Source organism: Armigeres subalbatus, chromosome 3, assembly GCF_024139115.2.
Source record: "Armigeres subalbatus isolate Guangzhou_Male chromosome 3, GZ_Asu_2, whole genome shotgun sequence".
Classification (NCBI taxonomy): Eukaryota; Metazoa; Arthropoda; class Insecta; order Diptera; family Culicidae; genus Armigeres; species Armigeres subalbatus.
In genome coordinates, this window is record NC_085141.1 from 219,316,863 (window position 1) to 219,339,869 (window position 23,007).

Sequence of the window (23,007 nt, forward strand, 5' to 3'; positions counted from 1 at the left end):
TTCTCGCATTTAGTTAAGACACCAACCTTATATGGGGTTTATATGGCCCGATGTACCATTTTCTTCATAACTTTTAAACGCAATGACCGATCGTTATAAAATTCAATAGTGATCAACAAGGCTTTGTCCCCTATTGAATAAAACTTGTTGCGAGAAAATCGGTTAAGGATTACTATACGAAAAGTTGGCTAATGTTTTTCATAGCTTTTGTGCACACACATACGCACACACATACACACACACATACACACGGACAGACAGACATGTGCTCAGCTCGTCGAGCTGAGTCGATTGGTATATAATACTATGGGTCTCAGAGGCTTCTATAAAAAGTTCGTTTTCGTAGTGAAATGATAGCCTTTCGGTACAACTTAGTTGTACGAGAAAGGCAAAAAGATTCATCAAGCTGAGTGGTTTCGAATGAAAGTTGTGCATTTAATCTAATATTACAACCTTTTCTTGTACAACTTAATCAAATATTAGAAAAAAAAACAATTTAAATAGAAAGGATTAACAAAACAATAAATAGCTTATTAATCTCTTTCGTTACAAAAATGTTTTAAATTTAGATGCACTTAAAATTTTAAACTCTCGCAAATCGTCTTAAATCTAACTTGGCAATAATAACTGGATATTGCTCAGAATAGAGATCTTTCAAATCGGCTCATTCCACCATTCGGGGTACACGGGTCCCATCGCCGCTAATATTTAAACTCTCACATGTTTTGTTGCCATTATTAGTATAATAATTATAGTATATAATTATACAATTATTGTTTGATGCGACCCCAGATTGTGACGTTATTTTATTCTTCAAATTTAGTGAAAACTATACCTTTTTCTCTATGTTGATTGATTTTGAGTATTCGTGAAAAAGCATTATTTAATGTCTCTTTTGAAAACACAAATATTAATTTAATATTGTTCTTGATGCATTGCATATTCATCAGGAGAAAAAAGAAAAACAAATTGCTTCCAATCATCGAAGTATGAACGAAAGCGTGCGCGGTGCGCCTTTCGGCAAAGCACAGCTCGACACTACGATCGAGTCTAACCGAAGGTGCGTCGCGTCGTTGATTGTTCTCGCAGCGCGTCGAACAGGTTTGACTCCTGCTGCGCGCAAAGCAGAACTTGCATCTAAACGTGCTTGCTTCGCATGCGAAGCAGGATGATGTGAGGAAACGGAGAAGGCTGGCAACGCTCACGCTGGTTCTCTGCGCGCGGAGAACGAGTGAGCATATCAAGGAGGAAATTATTTCGAATCATTTGTCATGGCGCAAAACTTTAAATTTGACCTCTGGCAGCGCTGCTGTTGGTTCTTCATTATGGATCGTACGACTTTCTATGCGATGGGGTGTAGTGTGTCGGGGAAACACACATTTAGCTGCAATTTGACTGTATACGCCAAGCATGTGGCGTTAACTTTATCTGCCTACGAAATATTTTGTTTCTTTAGATGTTTAGATGTTAAAATCATTGGAAATATTACGTGAAACTTTGTTTAAAAAATTTACTGAGTAAATTATTTGCCCTAATAATTAATTGCCAGGACATTAATTTCCTACTTCTGACTTAAAAATGGTTACCTGTTCCATGAACAGGTAGAACGTATGGACGAGTCGCCTCTGAGCAATACCAGCGCCGGCCGTGTCCGAATGCAGGAATGGGTAGGAAATTGTTGACGTGATACTCGCTTCGATAGAAGCCGACGAGTCATCTGCACTTCCACGAGAAATCACTGGGATGTTGGGTATAAGGGGTAGGGAGTGTGGCAGTGTTCGTTTTGGTTAACGTTCTGCCGTGTATAGCGTGTAGTTTGATTTAAAACAAAAACAATCGCGCAATGCAGAACACAATACAGATATACCTCGATTATATGGACCCTCGATTATATGGACTTCGATTATATGGACTTTTTACCTCGATTATATGGACATTTTTTTTCAACTAAATTTGTTTCGTGTTTTGGGAGTTTGAAAAGCTGTTGAATATTCCACGTCATATTTTACATTGATTCTATATTTTTTAAGGTACACTGGGGCAAATTAGGGCCAGTATGGCATGTTTTCGAAGCTATATATGAAAGCGCATACTAAATCATATGGTCCGCTGCTAATATTGATTCACCATTTTTACATTGCAACTTTCATTGTAATTGTGTATTTCATTCATCAACAAAAGCCACGGCCACGTCCTTACAAATCTGTGGGGAAAGATAACACGTATTTTAGGTGATCTCTGATAAAAGAAAACGTGAACCGGCTTGTCAGTCTGACAGTATGGGAAGCAAGTGATGAGATGAGATTGCTGTATTTAGCTGTTAAACCTTTACTTCCAACCTTTTTCTGCTTTTGGTGCGTGGAATTGAGTGTAGAAAAACGGATGAAGCATTACCATCCAGTAAATCTGAACCACTTAGACTGATTTTTTTAGCAGTATGTCCAGGAAACTGAAAGATTTTTTTTAATGACGGCTACCAGCGATCGTAATGCTCACTTATATTCACGAGCAGAAGATGCTAACTCACATGCATATTTTCGCCGAGAAATTATTTTGCGGGAAAGAAAAAAGGCCTGGTGAGAGATTACTATTTTCCCCCACTGTCAGTGCCGCGAAAATCTACAAGAAGACTTTCAAAAAAAGTTATCCAATATCCCGGTATTTATGTTCGTTCATCACAAAGCTTGCGGATTATACTGATGCTTAAAGGCAGGCTGAGAAATTGAATATCGGGAACGAAGTTAGCAGTTCTTAAATGAATTGCTGTTTAAAGAAAATTACCAATGGTGCAGGCAGCAAGAATTATTTGAATTTAATGATGAATTTACATTGATAGGAAGAATTCAATTGCAACAATATAATCAAGAATATGCTCAGCTAGATTTTCCTATCATTATAACCGTGACTTCTGGGCCCTGTAGCATAATCAGACTAATAATATTAGCTACAAGTTACAAGTTACAAGTCGAAAAATTACAAGTACTTGTAATTTGTGTTGCATAAAAGTGATTCGCCAACTAATAATATTAGTACTTGTATTATTAGTGAGGTTGAAATTACAAGTCTGTCAGGTTCATTTACCTGTCAAAATTCATCCGACAGTTCACTGTCAATGCGGCGATAAATGATTTGTTTATATTTTTTGCTAGTTTGTGCATAGAATACTGGGGTAGGTATACACGGAACACGAATTTATTATAGTTCTCTCTTTAATTTATTGATTCCGTGGTTAAATCCGGTTTCGTGGTATTGGCATTTTTTACAAAGAAAAAGTATTGCACACTGGAGTGATATTTACGTGGTTTTTTTGTGGGGATTTTGGGATTGACATGGGTTTTAATTTGGGCGATTTGTATTTTACTCGACGTATCTTCCATGAAAAATCTAATTTCGCTAGACTAGTTAGACGCGTGTTCCTGAAGCGGATCTCAATTTACGTGTTTTGCTGGACTTTAGTCCAATAATTGAAATTATTATGAAATTCAGGCGATTTCTTAACAGATAAATCATCTCAAAATTTAAGTTCAAAATACTTACTGATGATAAATTCGCTTCCAATTTTATTTAAAATTTAAGTAGTTTTTCCTTCCATGATTGGACATGCATGGGGGCCCTCCTTAGCCGTGCGGTAAGACGCGCGGCTACAAAGCAAGACCATGCTGAGGGTGGCTGGGTTCGATTCCCGGTGCCGGTCTAGGCAATTTTCGGATTGGAAATTGTCTCGACTTCCCTGGGCATAAAAGTATCATCGTGTTAGCCTCATGATATACGAATGCAAAAATGGTAACTTGGCTTAGAAACCTCGCAGTTAATTACTGTGGAAGTGCTTAATGAATACTAAGCTGCGACTCTGTCCCAGAGTGGGGATGTAATGCCAATAAGAAGAAGAAGAAGAAGAAGATTGGACATGGACATGATGTCAGCATTTGTGGTTCCTCCATCAGAGTTAACCAAAAAAAAATCATAATTCTCAGTTTTGTATTGGAATGAGAAATTTATTCTTAGTGCATAGTATTTCACCGTATGGTAATGTAAACCGCTTTGAATAAAAGTTTCTTTCTTTGTTAAGTAGCTAAAAACAATAAAACGATGTATATTTACTTTGCACAGCTGAAATATTAAAATAAAAGCTACTTGTAAATTAAATTACAGGACCATTCATACTTGTGAAAGAAACTACAAGCCAACGCTAATAATTTGTACTTGTATTTTCTTTATGCAACAGTTACTTGTAAATTCTGCTAATATTATTAGTGCGCTTCACTTGTAATATTAGACTTGTAAATTAATACTTGTAGAATTATTATGCAACAGAAAACTACAAGTTACAAGCTACTCTACTAATATTATTAGTAAAATTTCGATTATGCTACAGGCCACTGGTTACGGTGTCCAGGGCCCTGTAGCATAATCAGACTAATAATATTAGCTACAAGTTACAAGTTACTAGTCGAAAAATTACAAGTACTTGTAATTTGTGTTGCATAAAAGTGATTCGCCAACTAATAATATTAGTACTTGTATTATTAGTGAGGTTGAAATTACAAGTCTGTCAGGTTCATTTACCTGTCAAAATTCATCCGACAGTTCACTGTCAATGCGGCGATAAATGATTTGTTTAAGTTTTTTTGCAAGTTTGTGCATAGAATACTGGGATAGGTATACATGGAACACGAATTTATTATAGTTCTCTCTTTAATTTATTGATTCCGTGGTTAAATCCGGTTTCGTGGTATTGGCATTTTTTACAAAGAAAAAGTATTGCACACTGCACACTACGTGGTTTTTATAGGGGGATTTTGGGATTGACATGGGTTTTAATTTGGGCGATTTGTACTTTACTCGAACGTATCTTCCATGAAAAATCTAATTTCGCTAGACTAGTTAGACGCGTGTTCCTGAAGCGGATCTCAATTTACGTGTTTTGATGGACTTTAGTCCAATAATTGAAATTATTATGGAATTCAGGCGATTTCTTAACAGATAAATCATCTCAAAATTCAAGTTCAAAATACTTACTGATGATAAATTCGCTTCCAATTTTATTTAAAATTTAAGTAGTTTTTCCTTCCATGATTGGACATGCATGGCAAATCCCAAGATTGTTAAATACAACAACCCACATTCGAGTTAAATAAAGTCAACTTAAGGTAAACTAAAGTTATTAAACTCTGCTTTGGGTAATATGTTTTTACGTGGATTGGTAAATTACGTGTTAGAAGAGTCCTTTTACACAAATTGGTGTTATTGGGCCAAAGTACGGTTTTAAGCGAAAACAACCCACTTTTGAGAAGTTGATGCCGCACCATTTGAATACTTGATGTCAGCATTTGTGGTTCCTCCATCAGAGTTATCCAAAAAAAAATCATAATTCTCAGTTTTGTATTGGAATGAGAAATTTATTCTTAGTGCATAGTATTTCACCGTATGGTAATGTAAACCGCTTTGAATAAAAGTTTCTTTCTTTGTTAAGTAGCTAAAAACAATAAAACGATGTATATTTACTTTGCACAGCTGAAATATTAAAATAAAAGCTACTTGTAAATTAAATTACAGGACCATTCATACTTGTAAAAGAAACTACAAGCCAACGCTAATAATTTGTACTTGTATTTTCTTTATGCAACAGTTACTTGTAAATTCTGCTAATATTATTAGTGCGCTTTACTTGTAATATTAGACTTGTAAATTAATACTTGTAGAATTATTATGCAACAGAAAACTACAAGTTACAAGCTACTCTACTAATATTATTAGTAAAATTTCGATTATGCTACAGGCCACTGGTTACGGTGTCCAGCTCTTCATTCCGTTGTTCAATTAGAAATTGACTGCCAATATCAAAGGCACCCAGGTACATAGTCAAAAATATAAACCTTGATATCCACTTTGAAGGTGTGAATGCAATTGACACTGGTAAAAAATGTCACTGATAGGGGACTGAGGATCCATATTTACATGCATTTAAAATAATTGTAAGAATCCCCATCAACCGCAACTTGTTGCAAGCGGATCGGTTTAAAAGTGTCAGACAAGTGTGATTGTTTATAGGCGTATATGGCCTAAATCATAACATCAGGCTCCGCAAATTGTCACACACGACTGAGCCTACCAAATCAATGAACTGGTTAAAAAAGTCTTCATTGCTAACATAATCTTAGAACTAGCGACTGAAAAACGGTTACGATCTCATAAAAAATCAAAATTTTCTGAATCATCATAAAATGGGCCCAAACGTGCGGATTACACTTTAAGGCAATAAATTGATATTTTCTTTTATTGTATTAAAACTATTTTCATAGTTTAAAAACCATTTTGAGATTTTTTTGCTTCGATTATATGGAAAATTCGATTATATGGACTTTTTTGCATCGAAAAAGTCCATATAATAGAGGTATGCCTGTATTTCGGCCGATCGCGCGATTGTTCTGCTGTCCGAAACAAGAGAAATCACGCACTCCCAGAAATGTTTTTAGGAATTCTTTTTGAAAACCTCCCAGAATTCCTCCAGGAAATTCATCTAAAAATAATTTAGGAAACTTTTCCAACGATTCCTAAATCGTTCAAAAGTTCCTTCAGAAATTAATTTGAATTGTCTCAACTAGGTACTCCTTTAGAATTACCTGACGGAATTCTTTCGGATTTTCCTTAATGAATTTCATCTGATATTCCTTCTTTTTCAGTGGTAAATTCCTTTGGATGATCTTTTAAAAAATCCTTCTAAAATTTCACTGGAAATTCATTACAAAATTCCCTGGGCTTTAGATTATAACCCTGGGCTTTAGATTATAATTCTCCTCAAATATTGATATATTTTAGGGGAATTGTAATCTGTGCTGGTAGGAGTCTACGAACTGGGGGTTGGAATCTATTTGAATACACATGAAGAAAGTGGTATAGATTTTGGGAATTGAATTGTAAGTTCGTATACTACTATTCGGTTTCCTCAATGACCGACAGGGTGCGTGCTACATGTCGCGGATAGAAGCTAAGGCAGGTGTGGTACGATTCGACTGAATTTATTGAATAAAGAGCCTTTTAATAGTCAGTCAATTGTGCTTAGCCTCCTATTGTGTTGTAACTGAATAATGTCAAAATAGGTAATCGATACAGACACCTCCTTTCACAATAATCTATAATTCATTTGAATGTATTCAACATTGGCTACGTAGTTTAATGTCCTATGCAACATAGTTTTGAAGATACTATTTAGCTTATCCAAGTCTAGCATCCTGCACTAGAGAGTTACTTTAGAAGAGACTTCTCATAATTTTATCGTAGTCAACGTTTATTTAAAAATAAGTTATAAAATGGAGTGCGCCTTATTTCCTGCTAGATCAGTTACAATACAACGTGGACCACATTGAGGAAAAATTATTCTATAAATCGATATTATCGTCGAAAGGCCCAGCTATGCTGTAACCAAATTAATCACTTATTATATAAATCTCTAACTGAAATTAGAAATAAAAAAACAAGCTACTTACTTAAATCCGACAGATATTAAATATACACTAAACTGAGAATCCCATTTAAAAGAATCTCATAAATAATAAAATGACATTTACTAATATCCATTCTTTTCATTATTTTCCTCACTATCTAACACGATCTCAACTATAATAAATTATGATGGAGCTTCGAAATTAACAAGATTCCGAACCAACACCAAATGCAGCATGATCCTACTAATATCGTCAGGAATCGGAAGAATCTGGAACGGTAAACACTTATTAAAGCTAATAAGTGGTAAGTAAATAAAAAGAATACATACATGGTAAGTGCAAATAACTTTATCATATTTTTATAACATTGCCCAAATGTATATATCATAATTGTTTACTTTGTAAATGATAACCATACTTTGTTTACATACACGCACATTTGTGAAAAAATGTATATATGTTTCTGTGAGTGTGTGTGTATATTATATCAAAACAATAACCTAAAAATTGATTTAGGATATAGGTGGAAAATTATACTAAAGTGTTGGTTAGGATGGTTACTGAGAAGTGCAAAATATAGTTGATGTAACAATTGATGTAGCGGTGTTAGATGGTGTTGGCAGTCATGGGTCTAATCAAGTGAATCGACTCATCATTAAACACACGACTGCAATATATGTTCAACAAAATCATGAGCAGTGACTTACCGTGAAGTACCCTAATTTCGCGCACTTAAGATCTGACAAAGTTAAAACGTTCATTAAAAAACATGTAGTGGCCATTTGGAAACATTTGCTACTGCATCACGTAGTAGAAGGATTCTAGGTTCTCAAAAAAATGTTACTTGCAAATTTTGCTGCTATTTAAAAAAAATGGAGTATGAATCCGAGACCGTTGTATGCTCCTTATTTCGCGCAAGAAAATAGGATAGTTCCTAATTTCGCGCAAAAGTGTTCCTAACGTCGCTCATGTTTGGAATTGAATATCGTTATTGGTTTGATGAAATATAATCAATTAACCAATAGAGGCATGCATCTATTGTTCAAAATATGCAGATAACGGTATCAGACAGCCGCCAGTGACCCATTCTTTAGTCGAAATGGTATGTGCCTATATTTCGACCCTGGAGCTTTGCTTAGATTTTACTTTATGCATTTCAGTTGACACAAGTCATAATTCCTAAAATATCGTTTGCTTCTGAAATATAAACCATATTTTAAGAAAAAAGGCATTGTATGAGCAATGTTTAGCTGGTGTATAAAAAAAGTTTAAATTTTCGAGAAGTCATGAAAGAAAGTCTTAAATTCCGCTATCTCTTACATAGGACATCTTCAAATATGTGTTTTATTCAAGACATCTTCAATATTATATACATTATCGAAAAAGCTGCTGTAGTTTTATCTTAAGTTTAGCATCATTTTACACATCGCACATTTTAGCATCATTTTACACATCGGATTTGGTAGCTATTGCAGGCACTGATCTATAAGATTTTTCAAGTCAACATTAGTCGATGTCGGTGGTTATCCGCCTGAAAATTAGATAAAAAGCGTATGGGAATGAACTTTTCGGGTTCTATTCAGTGTAAAACTGTCCTGTGTATTATATTGCTTTTGTTTCATTAGAATGTTGCAAATGAAACTACGCAACAACAATAAACGAAATTAGGCACCATAATTACTCTCATATACCTAATTTCGCTCACAAAGCGAAATTCTAAATAAACACAAAATACATAAAATTTTACACTTTTCAATAGTAATAACGTATAAACATATCCAACAGAGCATAATGTATTCAAATATTTCCAAAAAGTAGCCAGTTTTGTACAGTAAAATCATTTGTTTACTTGGGTCATGTTCTTCGTCGCTGTGCTAAGCACAAGCAAATATGGCGGTCGATGGGAGGATCAAATTGAAATAATTTTATTTGGTGTACTAAACCAAGTTTGTTTACCAAATTTTTTCGGGAAAAACATTCAACAACAATGATATTTTGTAATCCTCCAGATTTTTCAATTTTGACTGGTACCTAAAAATTGAAAAAAATAAATGATTTTATAATGCGCGAAGTTAGGGCGCACGCGAAATTAGGGCACATCACGGTATATACTTATTAATACTATATTTGCACTACGGCCTGAATAACATGTTATTCAAATTATCGACAAAAGAAAGTTCATCAAGATAGCCGAATAACATGTTACAAGGCCCTGGTGTAAACATAGTATAAATAGTGACGTGAATTTGGAAAGGTTGAACGGAATTATGGAGTTGTGAATGTGAAGAAAGAACGATACCGTGATAGTGACCGCAATAATTTTAAATGATCATGATGACTATGTTAAAATTAACGTAATGATAGTAGGTAAATATGATGCGTGATTTCATTGCTTATACTGAGTGAAATGATTCGTAGTGGCAGAAAAACTTATATAGTTGTGTAAAGGTAAAGAAGAAGAAAAGAGTGATGTTGATGTTAGTGATGGTAGTTTGACAATTCCAAGTGCTTATAATGATGGGGGTGGGCTGTTATACAAATCCTTGTTTTCATCAACACGGCCCATAACAGTGACCACATGAGCAACATCGCTTAGGAACGTCTGTGTGATGATGAAAAACGGGAGGCTCATAGAACCCAATATGGGCGGGGTACAGTGTAGATTAATAGCAAGGGACAGCTGCCATTGTAACCACCACAAAAAAAAAAAAAAAAAAATTCATTACAAAATTACTTTAAAAACCTCTTGAAAATTCATTAACAATTTCCTTTAACAATTTCATCTGAAATAATTTTCGAAGAGATTCCTAAAATAATTTGTAAAGGAATTCCAGAAGTAAATATTAGAAAATATTGTGAACGCAATCCTAGTAGAATTGCCGATGGAATTTCTCAAGAAATTTCCAAAACACTTCCTAAAAGGATTTCCGAAGAAATTTCTAAAGGAGCTTTGGAAGGAATTCCTGAAAGCATTTCAGAAGGAACTCTTGAAGGCGTATTTGACAGAATTTCTGAGGGAATTAACCTTTCCCATCAAAAATGGCTAACTATTTAAAAATCGAAAACAAAAACCGAAAAAGTGCTGCACGTGTGGACCGGCCTGGAAATTTTTTTTTTCCAATTTCGTTTATTTGGTAGGCTCAGGCGTGTATAACACTTTACGGAGCCATTGTTCTTTGTAATATATACAATCAATATCATTTTATTATACGGTTAATAAGAGGGGGTAGAAGCCAGCGTACTCGTGGTGACTCGAGGTTAGTTTACAATGTTTAAGGATGGACGGGGCTTAGGATTTGGGATCAGGAAATTTCAGCTTCTCATCCGGGCATTTGGCGTCAGTGACGATGTGGCGTGTCGTCGTGCTCGAGGAATGGTTCGACTGGGAGCATCTTCCGGATGGCAAGAGCTATGGAGCTCTACGGAACAAAAAGGCAGAGACAGACAAAAAAAAAACTTAAAAGAAAGAAAAAAAAAACAAAATGTTAGATTTTGATGTCAGAAGCACAAAGAAAACTATAAATGGCCTGCATATAGACAACATCACGATCTCCCAAAACACCGCGAACTTCCCTGAAGGGTTGTTTACCTCGGGCCACAAGGGTATCCAATAATTGCTCTCTGGAGGCGTCATTTTCCGAGCAGGAAGCCTGGAAAATTCTGCCGGTGTTCGTTTAAAATCGGGCAAATCTTGAAAAACAGCAATTTTTCGATTTTTTGTTTTAAATTTTGAAAATACTTGAAGGCGTAAAAAAAATAAAATAAAATATAGAATCGATTGAGCGAATAAAAATATTTGAGGAAAAGATCAATTTCCGGAAGAATTCCTAAAAAATGAGAATTGCTTTGAACATTGCATCAATCATGTGATGCAATTGTTCATTTAGAAAATCAAAGTCGGAAGCAGACATGCTATCTAAGTCGTCAGAACGAACCATATTTTCCGTTGAAGAATGGTTATGAAAATCATTCATCGTCGGTAAATTTTCAGAAATGAAATGATGCCAGCAATGCATGTTTGAAAAATTAGAATTTGACGAACTGTTCGCTACCCGGTGGTACGAGCAAAATTTGTTCGGCAAATGATTGCGGATTTTGAGCGTTTGTAATATGTTTAACCAGGCCTGCGGACATGGGACATGGGACATAATGTAGGCTTTTTCCAAACTTTTCATATTATTTAGTTCACTTTTGTTAAAGTGAACTAAATAAAATGCTTGAGAAATACCCCTCTGGGAAGTACCAGAGCGAGATTTCTTTTTCATATTAATTAATTACTTACTTTACTTATGGATCCTGTACACCTCCGGTGGTGCAAAGGGCCGACTTGAAAGATCTCCATCCTGAGCGTTGCCCGGCTATCGCTTTAGCCTGTTGCCAGGTTAGATTTCGATCGACTTCTTTTATTTCTTTATTGAGGCTTCGCCGCCATGAGCCTCTGGGTCTGCCTCTGCTGCAATGTCCCGCTGGATTCCAGTCCAATGCTTGTTTACAGATTTCTTTTCCGCCCCTACGTAGAGTGTGGCCGACCCAGCCCCACTTCCGATCCCGAATTTCTGTTGCTATCGGCCTCTGGTGACAACGACGATGGAGCTCGCTGTTTGAGATCCAGTTGTGAGGCCACCAGGCCCGAATTATATACCGCAGGCATCTGTTAATGAACACCTGCAGCCGTTGAGTGTTCTCTACTGATACACACCATGTTTCGCTAGCGTATAACAGCAAAGATTTCACGTTAGAGTTGAAAATTCGTATTTTGGTGCGTTCACTTATCTGCCTGTTTTTCCAGATATTTCTTAAACTCGCAAAGGCAGCCCTTGCTTTCTTGATCCGTGCGCCTATGTCGATGTTGCATTATAGGTGTGTACGTTGCATTATAGAAAGCAATTTATGTTGCGCAGAATATGGCACAAAGTTTACTTTCTGTTCCTTATTGTGCGCGCTAAATGGGTAGAAATAAACCTGGCTTGTCAACCCAAATTGAACGTAGCAACTGTTTTGGCAAGAAACATATTTCAAAATGGAATAAAACAAGAAGAGCACAAAATGCGAAGATATAGATTATCCGGAAAGAGACAAGGGATATCTGATACTTGGCCTTGCGCACCACAGCTCCACTCAGCGTTTTTTTAAACTTCGAGGTATCTAATCTAAATGTGTATATCACGTGACTAACACGAATAATTCAAGACAAAATTTTCAATACGACTTATTTGCTTTTGTAAACAAAGATTCAAACGACGATTTGACGAATCTGATAGCTCTCCCACGCAAAGCAACATCATCAACGGGTAGCGGAAACCTTCAGCTACCTATTGATGGTGATAGTTTGCGTGGGAGAGCTATCAGATTCGTCAAATCGTCGTTTGAATCTTTGTTTACAAAGGGAGATAAGCCGTTTTGAAAATTTTGTCTTGAATTTTTCCCTAAAAAATCGACATAATTCTTCACTCGGGGATTTCCTAGATCAGACTGGCATTCCGAAATTTGAGAAAATAGCACTTTGGGAAATATTGGCATTTTATGTACTAACTGGTCTTATAATTCGCGACGAGCTCGGTGGTCTAGTGGCTACCGCTTCTGCCTCGTAAGCAGGAGGTCGTGGGTTCAATTCCAGGCTCGTCCCTTTCATACTTTGTATTTCTATCTTAGTTCTTTCCGTGTTTCACGTTCTACCAAAACGATTCCTACTGTTATAACCTTCCACACAATTCCAAAACCTCCCGTGACACCTATGAGAGGTCGTAGAGTTCTCTGCATCTTTCTTAAGTAGGAGTCCAACAAATCAACCTTCCCCTTCCTCAGCATTCGCAAGGACGTGGCCAGGACAGATCTCGACTATTGGAGAGTGCATTGCTTCCATCTAAGAGATATTGATTAGTCCCAAATCAATATCTGTGGTAACGGATGAAAGTGACGCTACTCTCATACAATAGTCTTGGCTTGTACCACCTACGAATTTGTGCGAAATGCTCAATGCTAATGCAATGCCTAATGCTAATGGACTGATCTTATAATTCGCGTTGGATATCATTTATTTCCATCTATATATATAAAACTCAATGTTTGTATGTTTGTATGTATGTTCCAGCATAACTTCTGAACCCATTGACCGATTTCAACCAAATTTGGAACACACATTCTTTATCTTAAGGAGACAACGATAGGGGGTTGAGGATGCTCTTTGGAAAAGGGGGAGGGTATGGGGGGAGGGGTATTGCTTAGTTATCGATCAACTCAGTGTCCCTTTGGAACCCATTGGCCGATTTCAACCTATTTTGGAACACACATTCTTCATCTTAAAGAGACGATGATAGGAGGGTTAGGTTAGGGATGCTTTTTGGAAAAATGGGGAGGGTGTGGGGGGAGGGGTATTGCTTAGTTATTGATCAACTCAGTGTACCTTTTGAATCCCTTGATCGATTTCAACCAAATTTGGAACACACATTCTTTATCTTAAGAAGACGATGATAGGGGGGTTAGAGATGTATTTTGGTAAAAGGGGGAGGGTGTGGGGAGAGGGTATTGCTTAGTTATTGATCAACTCAGTGTACCTTTTAAACCCCTTGGCCGATTTCAACCAAATTTGAAACACACGTTCTTTATCTTAAGGAGGCGGCGATAGGGGGGTTAGGTATGTTTTTAGGAAAAGTGGGAGAGTGTGGGGGGAGGGGTATTGCTTAGTTATTGATCGACTCAGTGTACCTTTCAAACCCCTTGGCCGATTTCAACCAAATTTGGAACCCACATTCTTTATCTTAAGGAGACGATGATTGGGGGTTGGGGATGCTTTTTGGAAAAAGGGAGAGGGATATTTCTTAGTTATCGATCAACTCAGTATACCTCCTGAACCCCTTGGCCGATTTCAACCAAATTTGGAACACACTTTCTTTATCTTTAGGGGACGACTATAGAGTAGTTAAGCATACTCTTTGGACAAGAGGGAGGGGTATTGCATAGTTATTGATCAATTCAGTGTAGCTTTTGAACCCCTTGGCCGTTTTCAACCAAGTTTGGAACACACATTCTTGATATTAAGGAGACGACGATAGTTAGGTTAGGGATGCTCTTTGAAAAGGGGAGGGTATGGGAGGAGGAGTATTGTTCAGCAATCGATCAACTCAATGTAAGTCTTGAACCCAATCATTGATTTGAACCGTATCAAATATTGTCTGTCCTAAGGAAACAATTTTAGTGAATGTGGGTAGGTCAGTTGAAAAGGGGGAGGGTGTGAGAGAGGGGTATTGTTTAGTTATCGATCAATTCAGAACCCATTTACCGATGTCCACCAAATTTGGAACCCGTATTCTCTGTTTAAGGAAGACTATATCAGACTGGGTAGGAGTGTCATAGCTGAATGAGAGAGAGGATATTTAATAAACGAACAGTTTAGTATATCTTTTTATTGATGGGTCAATTTAAACCAAATTTGTAAACACGTATTTTCTACCCAAAGGAAACTATTATAGAGAGGCTGGGAGGGACTTTGGACTTTGTTTAGAAAACGACTTAAATTAAAATCCCTTTTATTTTGTTCATTCGAGGTTTTTTGACATTGTACAATGCTCCGAAAACAAATTTCCCGAATTCCTCAAAAAAAGCAAATCCTTGACAATAACATTTTCCCAGTAATAACATTCCTCCAAAAATGACGAAAATGATATTTTCCAAAAGTGATTCTTACCGATACACATATCCCAGAATATGACATTTCCCTGAAAATGACATATCCCTGAATGAAGCAGTCCATTAACATAACACTATTTGGCCTAAGGTCATTCGACATGAATTATGAACAGCATCAGAAAAAAATTTCATAGAAAGCATGCATTTGCTGGGTATAAAACAAAGATTATTGTTACCCTTCATCGGAATCATGGTTTGCCCATTGAAAAGCAATGATTAATGTTTTTCCTTCTGGATGGTGGATGTGATTGCTTCTTTAAAATTAGGCATTTCGGAATAAGGCAATGGTGGGTGTGATCCCTTATTTAAAAATATAACCAATGAATGAATAAAGCATCGGTGGATGTTTTTCCTTCTTTAGAAATTGACGTTTGCCCGGAATAAGGCTATTCAAAACAACGATCCCTTCTTCAAGATCAGTCAATGTTTCCAAAAGCCTTATTTCAATCAAATCTTGAAGTATCAATAAGTTAACACAATTACCCTGTTGACCAATTGGTTTTATCTTTTTCTGATTGTGAAAAAAACTGAAAACCAAACTGGCAATTCCGAGCAAGGCCGGGTACATAAAGCTAGTTCTATATAAATATCCAATCTGACGGAATAAAAAATTGCCCTTTTATCGCTCGCCTAGCAGAGCGTCGGAGAGGAGGTCTCCCTCATATCTCCAGTGATGACCATCGATGACCGTTGACTACTACGATGATTGGTAATCTCTCGTTTCTTCCTTCATATTCGCTACGATGGTGCGAAGGTCGAGAGAATAGAACACTCTTCTGGACAGTGGAACAGAGAGCATCGAGAAGTCGTCCAGGTCGTCCAGGAATGTAGTCTGAGGGGTCAAGCTCATCACTGAACATTCAGTGTGTCTGTTGATTGAAGCATTTCGCATAACGCGTTGTTGGTAATTTGAGGCCGATGCCCACCAAGCGTTTTTTTTTTCAAGCTGCGTGCACGCCGCGTCCACGCAAGATACGGCGTAGTCGTGCACACGTATGCGTTTCGATGCTGGTTACCTTGCGTGGACGCGGCGTGCACTGGACATCGGCCCTTAATGTATCTATTTCAAAAGCTCGTTACAAATTATCAGTTGCTTCGATATAAAACTGAACTCCGGTTTGGTCAGAAAATAAAACACCTAGTTAAGGTCCAAAAACTTTTATCTTAATTTTTTTGCATGGTAAATAAAAACCGGGAAAATTTGATAAAATTTATCGGGAAATGCGGGAAAAACCGGAAATTTGAAAATCGAATTTTAGTGGCCACCCTGAAACAAATTGGATAAGGCTAAATACAAAAAGGGTGTCTCACATTTGTACACATACACACATACATACATACATACACACATACAGACATGGGTCTCCGAGCCTTCTATAAAAAGTTCTGTTTTGGAGTGATCCTATAGTCTTTACGTATACTTAGTATAATACGCGAAAGGCAAAAACCCTGATTGATCCATCTAGCGGTGTTTGTGCCTTTCTCTTGCATTAGTAGATATACAAAAAAATATTGAATGAGTGCACTTGTTTTTATGGATCGTTTTTTTCGTATTTTTGTGATAACTTTTGATACCATAGTCCGATCTGGCCTATTTTTAATAGGACACGATGGAAAACGAATTCCCATTGAATGAAACTTGTTGTAAGTTTGTAAGTTGTAAGTAACATGAATGAGTTTTATTTTGCCCACATACATACCCTCACACACGGACAGACATCATTTCAATTCGTCGAGCTGTGTCTTCTGAGCTTCTATCACAAAATCGTCTTTGGAGTGAATATATAGACTTTTAGTAACACCTGGTATACTGCCGTGAATCGCATATCTGTCCCATATGCATAGGAAACCCAGCAAAGATGGGACAGATATGCGATTCACGGCAGTATACGAGAAAGGCAAAAATGGTTTTATATCTACGGAAGAATTAGTATTTTAATAAATTCTAACTTAACTCCCTGTGTATACAATACAAACTAATGGGAACAGATAGGCACGTGTGACAGCCTACTCGGTAAGCTGAATGTCTTCCCGTATTGCGCGCGACCTAAAAATATAATCTATTCCAATATCATTAAAAGTAACTATATATATCATATCATATTATCTCTTTTATAGATTCCTGCCACAACTACCCGAATATTGTTGAATCATTTCAAATGGGACAAGGAAAAACTGATGGAACGATTTTATGACGGAGACCAGGAAAAATTGTTTAAAGATGCCCACGTAATCAATCCGTTCCGGAAGCCCAGCACAGTAAACAAGCCAAAGGTAAGTTTGCTCATGAGTCGTGTTGCTTTGCACATAAGGAATACTGACCCAATTTCTCACTTTTAGATCAAAAGATCTGGAACAGAGGATTGCGAAATTTGCTATTCATCGTTTCCTCCCAGCGTAAGTATACGTATCTTTATTTCCTTTCCTGTGGACAAATCTAAGCCTCGCGTTTTATGTTGTTCTCTGTTTGCCAATGCTGTCTATGTCTATTTTTGGCACAAAGTGTTTTTGTGCTGCATATACAATTGTAGATATCGCCGTCGTCCTTCGATCAGAGCAGGAGATGCACACGATCGAGGTTAAAATGGATTACAATAAATCTCTGCACCTTCATTCAATTCTCAAAATAATTCAACTGCATGCTCGGAAAATGGTCTAAATGTGGCGAGTTAACCAACTGAACAAACTTATCATTTTGATTTGACTCGTTTTGCTTCAACGGTTATCCGATATTGTGTTGCAATCTGATTTCGGATTCCTTGATTGATCCAGAAAATGAAAATGCAGATGAGTTTATTGACAATAGAAATCGTTACAACGAACTTTGATGGTAAACAAAACAGATGCCTGTAGTAGTAGCGGATTGTGTTAAAATAATAATCGGAGATAATTCATGCTTTCATTTCGTATCTCCGATTATTATTTTAACACAATCCGCTACTACTACAATGCCAACATTTCGAGTCAAGGTCAATCGGCTGCAGACTGTTGTTCATACATACATGTAGTGAATAATATCGCGCTAATGTTTACGTAGCTGTTGGACGTGTAGCCATTGCGGCGCGTGCATTATTCATATATTTATTTATGGTCTAGCTATCAGAACATTTTTAGATAAGACTAAATCAATATCAACGGGTTTCTATAATTCGTATTTATAAAATTTAATGATAATTAGGACAATGAGTCATACTGCTACGGTTAATCAATTTAATATTTTCTTCATCAATCAGAAACAATTAGACCAGATTTGAGAAGTAACAAAAATATATGTTTTCTTTAGAATCGATAAACATTTTGAAAACAAATATGAATCATCATGATTGATTACATATTTTGATCTCATTTTGTTGTAGATTTCTAAATTGTATGATCTGACATCAAACTGTGTACTTATTTTGTTATCGGAACCAATATCAAATTTAGTTTCCGATTTGCTTTCATCGATAGCAGGAATAGTTTTCGATTTGATGTCACAGTAAGAATTTTCTGCTATACCTTTTGTTAATTTCACCGTGAAAACGACCAAAAAGATATCAAATTAATTAATCATATTTGGCGATTTTACAACATCAAAACAAATTATTGTTTTGCTTTCAAGCTTTGCTCGGGTAGTGTATCATAAACCACGTGAATTCTAAATTCACATCGGTGACTTGGCCCCTGGCCCCCTTCCCGAGCAAAGATTGAGAGCAAATCGATAACTTGTTTTGATGTTGTGAAATCGCCGATTATTACTACTTAATTTGATATCTTTTTGGTCGTTTTAACGGGTCAAATAACAAAACGTATAGCAGAAAATCAAATCGAAAACTATTCCTGCTATCGATGAGAGCCAATCGAAAACTAATTTTGATATTGGTTCCGATAACAAAATAGGTACACAGTTTGATATCAGATCATATAATTTGGAAATTAACAGCAAAATGAGATCAAAATATGTAATCAATAATGATGATTCATATTTGAAAACAAATTATGATTTCAATTTGATGTCGAAATCAAAATGTGTTTTCTATATGCTCTCCATATGACTAGAGCTAGGATAGGATGTGCCAATTAGTCATTAAAAATCGTACCGATTTCCTGTCAAAATCGTACCGGTTGCTGATTGGGTGAAAATGACAATCGATTACTTCGATCGGCGGTATCACATTTTCAAAAGGGCAGCTTGTTGTTAGCTTGGCCGTGTTGCTGGATAATTAAATTCAAATTTATGACAAAATTCAAAAGTTATTTTTTTGATTTTTTGGGTGAAATGAATTTATGTTAGACTGCAAATGATGTATGCATGATTCTCAAGGGTTATGCTTGTTTAAAAAAGTCGATTTGGAGCATTATTAACCAACTTTTCACCCATTTCACTGTAAAACTAAACTAATTCTATGTAAAAACTTTTTTCTGATAGTACGTAACAACTTTTATTACGAATAATGGAAGAAATGAACGAGAAAATATATTTTTTTACATATATTATTTGGCGGATTTTGCCAAAAAAAAGTTCGGAAGCACTGTACGAGGCCTTTTCGTGTAGAGTGCTGCACAATGGGGTCCTGTTCGACCCTATCCGGGTCGTAGCTGGTGTGAGGCAAGGATGTATTCTATCACCGTTACTGTTCCTCATCGTAATCGATGAGATTCTGGTAGATGCGATTGACCGTGAACCAAACCGCGGGCTGTTATGGCAGCCTATAACCATGGAGCACCTAAACGACTTCGAATTGGCGGATGACGTTGCACTACTCGCGCAACGGCGCTCTGATATGCAGAGTAAGCTCAACGACGCTCCTCCTCGGCAGGTTTAGTCATAAACGTCAACAAAACCAAATCGTTGGATGTAAACACGGTGACTCCTTCCAGTTTCACAGTAGCCGGGCAACCAGTGGAGAATGGTGAAAGCTTCCAATATCTTGGTAGCCAAATGGCGTCAGACGGCGGTACCAAGATCAACATAGGCGCATGGATCAAGAAAGCAAGGGCTGCCTTTGCGAGTTTAAGAAATATCTGGAAAAACAGGCAGATAAGTGAACGCACCAAAATACGAATTTTCAACTCTAACGTGAAATCTGTGCTGTTATACGCTAGCGAAACATGGTGTGTATCAGTGGAGAACACTCAACGGCTGCAGGTGTTCATTAACAGATGCCTGCGGTATATAATTCGGGCCTGGTGGCCTCACAACTGGATCTCAAACAACGAGCTCCATCGTCGTTGTCACCAGAGGCCGATAGCAACAGAAATTCGGGATCGGAAGTGGGGCTGGGTCGGCCACACTCTACGTAGGGCGGAAACGAAATCTGTAAGCAAGCATTAGACTGGAACCCAGCGTGACATCGCAGCAGAGGCAGACCCAGAGGCTCATGGCGGCGAAGCCTCAATAAAGAAATAAAAGAAGTCGACCGAAATCTAACCTGGCAACAGGTTAAAGCGATAGCCGGGCATCGCTCAGGATGGAGATCTTTCAAGTCGGCCCTTTGCACCACCGGAGGTGTACAGGATCCATAAGTAAGTAACTGGCCACCACCTCGTCGAAGCAATCGACTGAGGAAACAACAAGGCAGTCGTAATTCAATTGTCACATCCTATCCTAGGACTAGAGAACCTTCCTGCGTATACGTTCCGTTCTAGTGCCTTCTTCCGTTTGCCTCGGCGTCACCATGACTACGACCTCAGCGAACCAATTCGGTCTACGATAATCGTATTTAATGACACGTAGCCGGATTTTGACTTAGACTGCCAAAGTGATATTTTTAGAAATAGTTTTAAAGTTATGTTTCACTAAGACAAACATACAATATCGGATGATTATTATAACATGTGGGCTTCGTGGCGACGTCAATCGTCTAGACGCATGTGCTGTGGAGTGTGGGTTCAATTCCCGCCCCAGTAAGGGAAAAACTTTTCGTAAAGCGAAAAGTTCTCCACTGGTCCACTGGGTGTTGTGGACCGGGTAGAATCCGTGATATTGATAACAAAATATGATATTAACTTGTTTGAAATAAGAGTAAAAATAACAAAAATTTGCACCGAAATATAAAAAAAAATCAGGTTTTGCTATAAACAAGAACAAATGAATAGCTCAAGATATTGATAAGTTCTTGTTAAAAGCAAAACCTGATATTTTTATGATATTTCGGAGCAATTTTTGCCTTTCTCGTACAACTAAGTTGTACCGAAAGGCTATCATTTCACTCCAAATTCGAACTTTTGATAGAAGTCCCGGAGATCCATAGTGATATATACCATTCGACTCAGCTCGATGAGCTGAACAAATGTCTGTCTGTCCGTGTGTGTGTGTGTGTATGTGTGTGCGTGTGTGTGTGCACAAAATGCCATAAAAAACATTAGCCAAATTTTCACATAGAAACTCTTAACCGATTTTCTTGCAACAAGTTGCATCCGACAGAGACTAAAACGCTGTTGATCACTATTGAATTTCATAATAATTGCAAATTGCAAAAAATATATAATATTAAAATAGTGATGAGACATAGTCACATAGAACAATAATGTGTTATGAAAAATGCCTTGCATCTATGAATATTTTATCCGTGGCTTCCCATTAAGAGTTTCATCGCACTATAAAGATGCTCGTGTTTCACGCATTTAGGCGTAAGTATGCTCTTCGTTCAGTTTCATAGTACTATGAAATTGTCCGAAAGTCAAACTTCGAACATAGGAAATTCGAGAAACTTTTGGCAGCGCCATCTGTCGTCTAGTAGTGTAAATTTTCTATCATAACATTAGACGGTGTAACTGTTTTGCCTTTCTTGTACATCATCGAGGTGTAAGCGTAAAGGCTACATTTATTACCTTTTTGCGCGAGAAAGGCGCCATCACCGTTAGGTGGATTAATCCGGGTTTTTTTTATTATTTTCGCTTGTTATTTTTATTCTTATTTCAAACAAGTTCATATCATGTTTTGTTATCAATAACACGTTTTACTGTTAATGAACTAATCTCTTCTACCCGGGAATATCATGTCCGTTGTCTCATGCTAGATGTTAAGTGTACAGTCTGTGCGACCTCTTGCCGAAGACGGTGATTCGGTGTATTCCGTCTTTTATAACAGCAATAAACAGCCTTTTTATTTTTTTACCTTATTTCTTTATTAGGCCAGAACAAATATGAATTCCTTCTTTTGTCATGTTGGCCCAAAATAAAGAAGTGGGCGATAAATAAACAATAAATGGATAAATTGATAAAATTGTAAAACTTATCAGATTTCTTTCTTTTCTGGGAAAGTTCAATATTTTATTCATTTTTCCAATCAAATTTTAAATTTTCCGTCAAATAATAAAATAAGCCACAAAAATTTGAGGGGCGGAGACAGAAGACTTATTGAAAATAATACATTTTGCAAAGCCGAGTTTCAGGGGCATTCTCGAGTCCCTTCGAAACCCGAAGAGGGTTACGGCAAGGTGATGGTCTTTCGTGTTTGCTATTCAACATCGCTTTGGAAGGGGTAATACGAAGAGCAGGGATTAACACGAGTGGTACAATTTTCAATAAGTCCGTCCAGCTATTTGGTTTCGCCGACGACATAGATATTATGGCACGTAACTTTGAGAAGATGGAGGAAGCCTACATCAGACTGAAGAGGGAAGCTAAGCGGATCGGACTAGTCATCAACACGTCGAAGACGAAGTACATGATAGGAAGAGGTTCAAGAGAAGACAATGTGAGCCACCCACCGCGAGTTTGCATCGGTGGTGACGAAATCGAGGTGGTAGAAGAATTTGTGTACTTGGGCTCACTGGTGACTGCCGAAAATGACACCAGCAGAGAAATTCGGAGACACATAGTGGCTGGAAATCGTACGTACTTTGACTCCGCAAGACGCTCCGATCGAATAGAGTTCGCCGCCGTACCAAAC

At 37.2% G+C, this 23,007-nt stretch overlaps 1 protein-coding gene across 1 annotated transcript in view; it reads left to right on the plus strand.

Moving 5' to 3' along the window:
* The window catches only part of LOC134219946 (E3 ubiquitin-protein ligase ariadne-1), a 45,592-nt gene that overhangs the window by 1,909 nt on the left and 20,676 nt on the right, over window positions 1-23,007 (plus strand). The window contains exons 2-3 of the mRNA XM_062698850.1: window positions 17,250-17,405; window positions 17,472-17,528. Coding sequence (XP_062554834.1) covers window positions 17,250-17,405; window positions 17,472-17,528 — 213 coding nt within the window. The remainder of the gene's footprint in view (window positions 1-17,249; window positions 17,406-17,471; window positions 17,529-23,007) is intronic.